General features: G+C 32.4%; 2 protein-coding genes across 3 annotated transcripts; both read left to right on the top strand.

Moving 5' to 3' along the window:
* Positions 1–12: 12 nt before the first annotated feature.
* Positions 13–2,324, top strand: Myd88 (myeloid differentiation primary response protein MyD88). Of its 2 annotated transcripts, none has more exons than XM_003705763.3 (7): positions 13–421; positions 547–743; positions 891–974; positions 1,068–1,195; positions 1,274–1,442; positions 1,534–1,678; positions 1,764–2,324. In XM_003705763.3, the coding sequence occupies exons 1-7, from the start codon at positions 306–308 to the stop codon at positions 2,173–2,175; spliced, it is 1,251 nt and encodes a 416-aa protein (XP_003705811.1). In that variant the 5' UTR covers positions 13–305; the 3' UTR covers positions 2,176–2,324. The 2 variants fall into 2 exon arrangements, with proteins under 2 accessions (XP_003705811.1, XP_012146576.1); XM_012291186.2 differs by having other exon boundaries at positions 301–421; positions 515–743.
* Positions 2,325–4,914: 2,590 nt separating this feature from the next.
* LOC100879824 (protein obstructor-E) lies at positions 4,915–11,173 on the top strand. The gene is made up of 3 exons (XM_003705762.3): positions 4,915–5,345; positions 9,390–9,807; positions 10,766–11,173. Exons 1-3 carry the CDS (start codon positions 5,096–5,098, stop codon positions 10,791–10,793), a joined length of 696 nt encoding a protein of 231 aa, XP_003705810.1. The 5' UTR covers positions 4,915–5,095; the 3' UTR covers positions 10,794–11,173.
* Positions 11,174–12,616: the final 1,443 nt, after the last annotated feature.

Raw genomic sequence — 12,616 nt, 5'->3', positions numbered from 1 at the left:
ATTTAGTTCCGAAAAGAATCAAATATTGGCTAGATGGCGCAAAAAGCTAATCATGTTGCTGCAAGAGGGGAATTTCCTACCCCTGCTGAATAATCTCCAAGAAAGAAAAGTCGAAATGAAACAAGATTGTGTAGAAATATACAATTGATCAAGTGACTTTAACAGGTCCAACGATTAGAGATAATTATTAGATGTACATAATGTATTTTTCTAATAATGACGATTTAGGATAAAGTAGTGTTCAACTAATTTAGTTGAAAAAACCTTGTTACCAAAAATAATTTGACTGTGTTCAAGAAGACAAAATGACAACTGACCTGTCAAAAGTGCCACTTGTTGCTTTGTCTGTGAAAACTAAAGAAGTTATTTCAACATTACTAAATCCTCCAAAAGTAATACCAACTGAAAATGGTTTGCCAAGGTAAAGTGACAATTGATAAATAATGACATGTGATTCATAAAGTTTAATAAATTTTATTTGTACATAAATTTTACTTTATATATTTAAACATAGTGGAACAACTTTTAAGAATTTGTGATGTTTAGAGATTGGAGAGGTCTTGCACATTCATCCAACTTGAGTGGTGAAATATTACCATTGTTAATGTCGCATTCTGATCCATCCGCATATATTTTATCGATTTGGCAAGAAAGGCAGAAGGATGTTACACTTAAGGATTTACAAACAGCATTAGAAGAAATTGATAGATGGGACATTATAGATGATACATCTGAATTGTTTGGTTTGTAATTTTGCTACATAATTTTTTTAAATATATAAGGATATTTTAAAAATATCCTTGTTCTAAGAACTTCATATTTTCCTGCTTCCTTTTGAAACATCTTATATTTTATAGTTGTACTTTAGTTGTATTGTGTTTATGTTATAGAAAAAGATGCTGCTAAATATTTGTCGTCTGAGAACTCGGCTGAAGTCATAGAAAATGAAATTGATAAAAAAATTTTGACTGTAGGTAAGTCATTTGAGGTATAGAATGTTATATTATTAAACAAGGTAACTGATCATCATAATTGAATATTGTTGATCATTCCATCTTTTCCAACAGATGATATTTATAGGGTCAGGCAAGGATTACAAAATCAATATTATGATGCTTTTTTACTGTATGCGGATGAGGATGAGAACTTTGCTTTGATGACAGTAGAGAAATTAGAGAAACAATATAATTTGAAGGTAATAAAATGGAATTAATATAGAATATGTAAAAGAAATGAAATATAAGAAGAATATTTAAGAGAAATATATTTTCAGCTTTGTTTGAAAGATCGAGATTTAATTGGTGGAATTACATTTGAACATCAAGCTGTAATGACATTAATATCAGAACGTTGTAACAGATTAATTGTTATAGTATCACCTAATTTTCTTAAAAGTCCAGCAAATGATTTCTTTTTATCCTATGCTCAAGGATCTGGCATTTGTAAGTTATTGTACACTTCAATATTATAATTTTACTTGGGTAACCATAGTTCATAATTTTTATATTGTATTAATATGTCTGGTTTACTTAGGTAAAGGTCAACGGAAAATCATACCATGTTTGTATGGACAGTGTGAATTACCACGACAATTGAACTACATGTTTGTACTCGATTATAAACGGTGTTTATATAATTTCTGGGAACGGTTACGAGATTCTGTAAAAACTGTAAATGGGTACTGTATCTTCATTCAGCCTGTTTTAACTTTGCATCAATGGTTGTTCTATTTTATTCTATAAAAAATTCTATTCCATTTTCAGTGTAAACACAGAAAAGGAATTGCAATTATTTACTGAAAATGAGGCTATTTTTAGAACTGTTAAGACAAATATCAAATACCAAACCGAAGAAAATCCAAAATGTTTAACACCATTGAAGGAAGATGAAGTATTAAAAGACGTCAATGAATCACTTGTAACAGTGGAAACACCAAATAATTCTAAATTAGATAATGTACAAGATAAAAATAAGAAACGCATGAACTTCATGCCACTATGGCGAAAATGGATTCGAAAAGTAGACTATGATAAAAGAAAATACACCATCACGAAAACAATAAGTTTACCATCTCTTGAAAACTTACCCTCACTTAATACATCGATAGATTCGATACAAAAGAAACAAAAATCAAAAATAAGCAGATACTTGAAAAAAGTGCCTCTTCGATCGTAATAATTTTATATTTGTCTGAGTTATGATATTACTATTAATTGCAATAATTAAGTGTAATATTTAGTAAATAAGACAAAGATGTACCATATTTTGATAATAAGATGTATATTTGTAAAATTAATAATAAAACATGAACTGTGATTGTAGAATATTAATTTATTTTAATAAATTATCAAAGTCGCTCTATTTTTGTTGTAAAAGTTTTTACTATCAAATGGATGAAAGGTTACAAATCCTGTAAGTACCATGAATTGCAGAATTCAAAGGTAAGTAACCATATCAGAATGCAATTTAACTCTTTAGAACTGAATTTCATATCGAAATTTACATTCATAATGCAAGTATCAGCGAGTTAGCGTGTGAAGGAGGTATAAAAGACAATTTAAATTTTCGCGCGCTAACAGAAAACACAATTTGCGCCATCTAGCGACTATAAATAGGAACTAACGAACCTGCAGTTCCCAGTGTGCGTAGTTCACTCCGTTCGCCGGACAGATGGCGCTGATTATTTATAAAAAAAAAAGTCGGAAAAATAGACGTGGCGCCTCTAGCGGCACTTATGGGAACTAATGAAACTACAGTTTCAAAACCGTGTAGTTCATCCTGTTCGCCGGAGAGATGGCGTTAGGAGTTCTATTTTTAAAAATGGAATTAATATTCACTAACACTTTCATAGTGTTGCGTAAATACAATTTCACAAATGCTTGTGAAACTATACAGGACGTATCTAAAAATTTTAATTAATGATTGTGTGTGGAATGATTGATTTTCTATATCTAATAGAGGTTGTTAGAATGTGGGTTCTGATACCATGGTGGGTTTGGAAGAAAATTGGGGATTTTGGGATTCAGGGAGTTTGCAAATTTGGAATACTGGAATTTTGGGATTTTGGAATTTTGGAAATTTGGAAATGTGGAATTTGGGAAATGTGGAATTTGGGAAATTTGGAATTGGGGAAATGTGGAAGTTGGGAAATTTGGAAGTTGGGAAATTTGGAAGTTGGGAAATTTGGAAGTTGGGAAATTTGGAAATCGGGAAATTTGGTATTTGGGAAATTTGGAATTTGGGAATTTGGGAATTTGGGAATTTTAGAAATTTGGAAATTTGGAATTTTTAAGTTTGGAACTTGAGAATTTAACAACTGAATGTCCCACAATTTCCGGCAACTAAAAATCCCCTTAATGCATTCCTATTTACGTCTTCCGGTTTGCGAAAATCCACCGCTAATTACTTTCACAAATTACAATCAACCAGAGTAAGCATAATTTTCCGCGAAACAAAACCAGCAAGTCATTCACATATCTAATCTTTTTCAGAAAGAAACATCTCAATTTTTCATCGCAACTTCCCCAATCACTTCCGTTAGCAAATTTCTTCCGGAACTGGTCGGATAACTTGCTACCCGGATCACTGATAAGCCTTGTGACCAGGTAACAGTTGTCACAGGGTGGGTTTGTACACCCGGAAGCCGGCAACAGACAGCAATATCGGTATCGATAATATACTTACGTGCAAACGAGAAATGTAAAAAGAATGAAAAGATAGACGTAATGCGGGACAGAAAGCCGGGCGAGTCTTGAGTCGCCATTATGTACAGGAGGTTTCAAAATAAAAAGTAGAGGAAATTCCAAAAATCCCAAAATTCCAAACTTCTCAAATTCCAAATTCTAAATTCCCCAAATTCCAGATCCCCCAAATTCCAAATTCTCTAAATTCCAAATTCTCTAAATTCCAAATTCTCCAAATTCCGAACTCCCCAAATTCCAAATCCTCCAAATTCCAAATTCTCCAAATTCCAAACTCCTCAAATTCCAAATTCCCCAAATTCCAAATTCTCCAAATTTCAAACTCCCCAAATTCCAAATTCCCCAAATTCCAAATTCTCCAAATTTCAAACTCCCCAAATTCCAAACTCCCCAAATTCCAAACTCCCCAAATTCCAAACTCTCGAAATTCCAAACTCCCCAAATTCCAAACTCTTCAAATTCCAAATTCTCCAAATTCCAAACTCCCCAAATTCCAAACTCCCCAAATTCCAAACTCCCCAAATTCCAAACTCCCCAAATTCCAAACTCCTCAAATTCCAACTCCCCCAAATTCCAAATTCTCCAAATTCCAAACTCCTCAAATTCCAAATTCTCCAAATTCCAAACTCTTCAAATTCCAAATTCTCCAAATTCCAAACTCCCCAAATTCCAAACTTCTCAAATTCCAAATCCCCCAAATTCCAAACTCCCCAAATTCCAAACTACTCAAATTCCAACTCCCCCAAATTCCAAACTCCCCAAATTCCAAATCCCCCAAGTTCCAAATTCTCCAAATTCCAAATCCTCCAAATTCCAAACTCCCCAAAATCCAAATTCCCCAAATTCCAAATCCCCCAAATTCCAAATTCCCCAAATCCCAAAATTCTCCAAATCCCCCAAATCCCAAAATCTCAAAATTCCCCAAATCCCAGAATGTCATCATTCCAATCCCAAGCTTCCAAATTCCACCCACCCTAAATTCCATTCCCCCAAAACTCGAAACCCACCTCTTCCCCCATCTCTTCCTCAACCACCACAAGTCCCTAACAAGCCAGTAAGCATGAATCACCCTTTTGTGTTAAAAATCTCCATTTTGGGAGAGCGTGTAGAGGCGCATGTATGCAACGCGTGTTCCCGTGTAAGAAAAGCGGCGTTAGCGGAGCAAGGGAGAAAGGAGTTTCGGCGAAAGGGGGGTAGGGTGTTGTGAAATGCAAGGAAAGATGCAGTGGTGGTGTGGCTCGCAGGCGAATCAGGACCAGTTTCAGGTCTGCACTCACGTCATACCCACGTTTGCTACGTGCTGTCGACAAGTCACAAGAAGAAGATAAAGAGGACGAAGAGGAGGAACTGCGCGTGTTTCTTGACTTAAGATTAAGGGTTTCGAGAGAAGGACCATGGTCCGGTACGTGGTCACCAGCCTTTTGTTGCTCGGTGCGGTGACCTTCAGCAGAGGGCAGTTTAGGTGCCCGGAAGCGAAGGGCTTCTTCCCGGATCCGGAACAGTGCGATCTCTATTACGCCTGCGTGGATGGTAAGGCGGAAGAGAAACTGTGCAAGGACGGTCTCGTCTTCAGGGACGACAACCCTAAGAAGGAGTTCTGTGATCTGCCGGCTAATGTTCCTTGCGGAGATAGAACTCTTCTTCGTAAGTTTTAATATTCTTTTGCTACAATCTTCTTGATTTTAATCTTCTTATTTAACTTGGTGGAAGTAGATTAATGGGGAACGCTCTCTTGGTTGCGGTGTTATGATGCGATGTTGCAATGAGACTGTTTTATAATACTCTGCATGGGGTGATGTTGTAGTACTCGTTCTTTGGTGGTGTTACTCACTGTCTGGTGTTCAATATTACAATATTTTATTATTTTGAATGTTTTAATACTTTAGTATTAATTTTTTTTGCATGATGGGATGTTACAATATTTTACAATACTTTGCAATATTTTATATTTTCAGTGTTTCAATATTTTAGTATTATTTTTTTTTGTATGATGGGATGTTACAATATTTTACAATACTTTGCAATATTTTATATTTTCAATGTTTCAATATTTTAGTATTAATTTTTTTTGCATGATGGGATGTTACAATATTTTACAATACTTTGCAATATTTTATATTTTCAGTGTTTCAATATTTTAGTATTAATTTTTTTTGTATGATGGGATGTTACAATATTTTACAATACTTTGCAATATTTTATATTTTCAATGCTACGTTTTAATATTCATTTCTGTGTATGATGTGATGTTACAATATTTGTATTTCATATGAATATTCACATATGATTCTACTTGAATATTATAATACTATAATATTGTAATATGTTAAGGGATGTTGGGGACTAGTTTTCTAAGGTAATAACTCAATTTGTTGTTTCAAGTCATTATTATAATTTTAACAGTTGAAAGCTTTTTCTATAATTTAAATTAACCCATCAAGTCTGATATCATTCATACACAGGTTTTTAGGTGTTGGGTAAATTTTGACTTGTTGAATTATTTAAGATTGCATAGATTTAAGGTGTAATAAATATTTTGAGTAATTGAAAAAATTACAGTTTGAAGTTATTAAAATTGTAGATATAATAATTTGGAAGGTGTGATGAATTATTTATTAAATATGATAAGGGTAGGACCGAAGGGGTTGAAGTTTAAATTCCTCCTCTACTGTCTTTAATAAAATTTTTAATTTTATATTTGTAGTTTAGCAATTTTTTTATAATAAGTATATTAAACTAAATATTTAATATCATCCACCACCAGAGTCGCCAATATTTTCACATTTTTAAACTTTTTTTTCAACTTTGAATTCAGATTTCTAAACTTTGAGTTCAAGTTTTTAAACTTTCAATTTTTGTATCTTTAAAAATGTATACATTTATAAATTGTAACACGCTTAAATTACAAAACTAAATTTTCAGAAATATAAACTCAGTCTTAAACATTCATTTACCATAATTTTCACGTATCCCAACACGTAACAAATGCACAAACTTCCGCAATCCATTCATAAACCCGTACATTTTCCCCATATTTTGAAGCTCGTTTGAAAGGGCAAGTAGAAACTTGAATTTATCTAATCGAACAAGATATAATCACGGAAACATCACTTGTAGGAGCAAACTTATGCGAAACCAAAGGTGAAAGTTACGAGTATCGATATCGTGCGCGCGAGAATATTCTGGTCACAGTGTCTTCTATTTTCGAGAAATTCCGAGCAACCTCGTAACTTGCATTCCCAATCAGCTACACCCTATATTGCACTGATTACATATATTATTACAAAGAATACACTTTAGAAAAATGTTAAAGGTTCTACTTCAGAGAATTTAGCTTCAAAATGATAATAAACAAATTTATTATAACAAATTTATTAATAGAAAAATGGTTACAATATGTATAATAAATATTGTAACAATGTTTCTTATTAAAAAATTTCTTTTACTATTTTCAAATTACAGTGACAGTTTTATTAATATATTACAAGTATAAAATAGTTGTTACTTACATTATTTGATATATTATATTTGTATATAATATTGCTAGTATTATATGTACATATTTATTGCTACATTGCTAGCATTATATTTGAGAAAAATTTTAATTCTCTTCTACGTTAACTAACAAATTTGAAAACCTAATAAAATTCAATAATATCTCAACAACTAACAAGCTCTCAATTAATCTAGTTCCACAAAGATCAGATAATCACATGCAAATATTCTCTAAACTTTCCACCCATAAAATATGCATACTTTCTTCCATACTCCAACACTTTATAATACTTTTCCATCATAACACCAAATTTCTAATAATATATTACCAAAGATGTTACCTGTCTCATATTTCCAACCTCACTTTCTTCTATCCGCTATTTTTATTCCAACTCATAACCTTCCAAACATTTCCGATCTAAAAATGGCGTTCACCATTTGATGACTCTGCACAATCTCCCTTCGGTTATAATACTTTTCTTACAATACTTTTCAAAGTTTCCATCATAACACCAAATTTCTAATAATATATTACCAAAGATGTTACCTGTCTCATATTTCCAACCTCACTTTCTTCTATCCGCTATTTTTATTCCAACTCATAACCGTCCAAACATTTCCGATCTAAAAATGGCGTTCACCATTTGATGACTCTGCACAATCTCCCCTCGACAAATAAACGAGTAAATTAAACGATTAGATTGGCAATGTCGGCAAACGCGATAAATTAGGATAAACCAGTTTCTCCGCGAATTCTTTGCTAAATTCGTTTTCAACCTTGCTTCTAACCGCCTCTTCGGCTCTTTCAGGTACCATTTTTTATCGAGCGAATAAATCTGCATGTTAATCTCCTCCGTTCCTGCGGTCCCAAGAATCTCGGTGAAAGGACAAGAGTTCGATGTTTCTTTTACTGTTTCAGTGATTGTATAAAAACCGGTATTTCAGTGATTGTAGAAAAAACTACATTTTCTATGATCTCCTTAAAAACAATATTTTGTATGATCTCCTTAAAAACTACATTTTTTATGATCTCCTTAAAAACTGCATTTTTTATGATCTCCTTAAAAACTACATTTTATATGATCTCCTTAAAAACTACATTTTATATGATCTCCTTAAAAACTACATTTTATATGATCTCCTTAAGAACTACAAATTATATGATCTTCTTAGAAAATACCTTTTGTATGATCTTCTTAGAAACTACCTTTTATATGATCTCCTCTAAAACTACATTTTATATGATCTTAAAAACTTCATTTTTATGTTCTTTTTAAAAACTTAATTTTATATGAACTCCTTTAAAATTTCATTTTGTATGTTCTTTTTAAAAACTTAATTGTATATGAACTCCTTTAAAATTTCATTTTGTATGTTCTTTTAAAAACCTTCATTTCATATGAACTCCTTTAAAACATCATTTTGTGTGTTCTTTTAAAAACCTTCATTTCATATGAACTCCTTTAAAACATCATTTTGTGTGTTCTTTTTAAAAACTTCATTTTATATGATCTTTTTAGAAACTACATTTTATATGATCTCCTTAAAAACTACATTTTATATGATTGATTTAAAAACTACATTTTACATGATTTATTTAAAAACTACATTTTCTATGATGTCCTCAAAAACCTCATTTTATATGATCTTCTTAGACAGTACATATTGTATGATTTCCTTAAAAGCTTCATTTTATATGATTGCTTTAAAAACTACATTTTATGTGAACTTCTTTAAAACTTCATTTTGTATGTTATTTCTAAAAGCTTCATTTTATATGTTCTTTTTAAAAGCTTCATTTTATATGATCTTTTTAAAAGCTTCATCTTATATGTTCTTTTTTAAAAGCTTCATTTTATATCTTCTTTTTTAAAATTTCATTTTGTATGTACTTTTTTAAAATTTCATTTTGTATGTTCTTTTTTAAAAACTTCATCTTATATGTTCTTTTTTAAAAGCTTCATTTTATATCTTCTTTTTTAAAATTTCATTTTGTATGTTCTTTTTTAAAAGCTACATCTTATATGTTCTTTTTTAAAAGCTTCATCTTATATCTTCTTTTTTAAAATTTCATTTTGTATGTACTTTTTTAAAATTTCATTTTGTATGTTCTTTTTTAAAAGCTTCATTTTATATGTTCTTTTTTAAAACTTCATTTTATATGTTCTTCTTAAAAGCTTCATTTTATTACAGAGGAGCCACAGCCAAGCAAAGGATGTCCCCGAGCGAACGGCTACTTCAAACACGAGGACCCAACAGCGTGCGATCGTTTCGTGAACTGTATCGATGGCGTCCCTCAAATAATGCCTTGTCCTCCGAGTTTGATCTACGAGGACAAGGTTTCTAGCTGCGTCTGGCCGGCAGATGCGACGAGATTATGCGAGAACGTGAGGAGAGATGTTTTGGATGATGGCTTCGTGTGTCCCGAAGGAGATGTGTCTGGTCCTCTTGGTAGAATCTTACCGCATCCTACTTATCCGCATCCCGAGGACTGCGCCAAGTTTTATATTTGTAAAAATGGCGTCGCACCGCAGAAGGGACAGTGCGAAGCTGGGACCGTTTATAGCGAGGACAGCTTCAGGTGTACTGATCCGGAGAATGTACCTGGATGGTGAGAACTTAGAGTACCTGGAGGGTTTCTTGGTTAGGTTATTGGTGGTTAGGTTATAATTATAACCTAACAAGTTTTTGGGTTCTTATATGTTGTTGAGATAGATGGGGGTTGAGAGTTTTTTAGTTATTAAGTTTGTATTTTTGCTAGGTTTCAAGGTTTCAAGCTATCAAGTTTGCAAGTTTGCAAAGTTTTAAGTGTTCAAGTTATCAAGTTCCCCAAATGCTTAAAATCCCCAAATTTCCAAATTCTTAATTTTCCCAATTTACAAAGCTGTCAAATTTCTAAATTCCCAAATTCTTCAATTTCCAAATCCCTAAATCTCCAAGCCCCAAATCGTTAAATTCCCCAAAACTCCAAATCCCAAATCCCTAAATTCCCCAATCTTCCAAACTTCCAATCTTCCAATCTCCAAATCCCTAAATTTCCCAAATCTCCAAACCCTAAAATCCCTGAATTCCCCAAATCTCCAAATCCCAAATCCCAAATCCCTAAATTCCCCAATCTCCCAATCTCCCAATCTCCCAATCCCCAAATCCCTAAATTCCCTAAATTCTCCAAATTTCCAAATCTCAAAATCCCTAAATTTTCCAAATCTCCAAATCCCAAAATCCCTAAATTCCCCAATCTCCCAATCTCCCAATCTCCCAATCTCCCAATCTCCCAATCCCCAAATCCCTAAATTCCCTAAATTCTCCAAATTTCCAAATCCCAAAATCCCTAAATTTTCCAAATTTCCAAATCCCAAAATCCCTAAATTTTCCAAATCTCCAAATCCCAAAATCCCTAAATTTCCCAAATCTCCAAATCCCAAAATCCCTAAATTCTTTAAATCTCCAAATTCCCAAACAACATCCCAAAATTAAACAAAAAAGAAATGAATGTCTTCCTACTTTTTATACGCGAAATTTATCTTGAACAAATAAACCTGATTTTCGTTTCCACTTTCTTGTTGCAGCGAGGACTACTACAAGAACAAAAACTGAGAACAAAGACAAGGTGCCAGTTACTCAGCGATACGTTTGTAACGCTTAATTATTATTATTTTTTTTTTATTACACTTAAGAACAATAAACCCGCGATTCACTTACGTAAATGGGTGGCTTTTGCATACTCCTCCACGATAATTATACCTTTCTCCTTATGTAAACGGATATTACGCTCAGGAAATTTATAGCGTCGACAATTTTGTTGCCGTTTGTTGTAACGGGGAAATCAATAGTCGCCACTTAACATGTAACGGGGAGAGATTTAAATGGTATCCGAAAGGTCCGCAGCGTTCACATTTCTTTCCTTTTCTATCAATAATTTCGACTGTAAAATACGATACTCTAATTTTGTCTGTAAAATAAAAAATTGATACGTAGATGATTTGGTTCTTTTTTTTCACATTTCAGAAATTTATAGATGTTTGTTATTTTTTTATTGCAGAAAATGAAGAAGTATACAATTAATGTTTGATGCATTTAAGCTAAGTAAGGAATAAAATAAAACTCACAAGTTAAAATAACAAATTCTTCTCCCATTTTCACTTTAAAAAAATTCAATGATTTTTAAGAATCGTTAAACAAAAAAATACAATGATATTTTTATTACAAAAGATAGAAGAAAGCATGATGTAGTTATTATGTCATTTATTTGAGTACATGTGTGCTTTTTACTTAAAAGAGAGATCGAAGTAAAATAAAATACTGCAGCTTACATAAAAATATAAAAATAAGTCGTCAATCATTCCTTTCTTTTTGCTCTCAAATTCCAAGGCGTTTTCTTTTTATCGCAAGCATTAAACACGTAGGTCGCTGCTTAAGAGAGAGGCTGAGTGACAATTTTTCACTTGAATCATCGAAAATTGATCGCATTTGAATACAATAGGCTTCGCATAAAATCATTTCTTACGTGGGTAGACAATTTCACTTAATTCGACCGATTGCAACCTTTCTCTTTACGTAATTTATAATGCGCCACGTGGAAATGCATTCTCCAGACGAATGACTTACATTTCCGTTCATAAATAGTTATAACATCTTGTAGCATTCGATACAAAATTTCCAAACACTCCTTACAATAATTATTTAATATAAATACCTCGTGAAAGTTGTTGAAAAATGATTGAAAAATAAAAAAGTTTCTAAACTGTATTTTATAGAATTGCCAAGATGATCAGATGTATTTAATTTTCTATCTAACTTTATACTAAAATTAGTCTCCTAAAAATTCGATTAAAAACATTGTAACAATGTCTATCAATGTATTTAATAGATTGTCTACCAGTGTATTAATAATACATTTTATTAACGTCATGAAACAAATCCATGTGTCTGTTCTAATTGACGTAATTAATGAATGACGATTCAAAGTGTTGAAGTACAATGTGTAATTTGACGTGCGAAGATTTTAATGAGTGGTGATGCAACATGCAGTTAGCACATAACGATCTAACATGTAGTAATCTAATGCGTAATAATATTACGCGTAGAGTAATTTAATGTGTAGAAGCCTAATGCGTAGTAATTTAATGCGTAAAAATCTTGTAGTAATCTAACTGGTGGATAGCGATCTAATGCGTAGAAATCTAACTTGTAGGATTCTAATGAGTAGCAATCTACTGTGTAGATAATAATCTTGTGGGTAGTAATTTACCGTGTAATAATTTGATGTCGTGCTGTAATGTGTAGCGATTTAATTCGTGGTAGTTTGACGTGTAGTAATGTAGCGCGTAGTAATCTAACGGGTAGTAATTTAATTGTGTAGTAATTTAACGCGTAGTAATTTAATCGCGTAGTAATGCAACGCGTGGTAATCCAACGCG

The sequence above is a fragment of the Megachile rotundata genome, chromosome 4 (assembly GCF_050947335.1).
Source record: "Megachile rotundata isolate GNS110a chromosome 4, iyMegRotu1, whole genome shotgun sequence".
NCBI classification, from domain to species: domain Eukaryota; kingdom Metazoa; phylum Arthropoda; class Insecta; order Hymenoptera; family Megachilidae; genus Megachile; species Megachile rotundata.
This window is presented reverse-complemented; position numbering and strand designations above follow the sequence as displayed.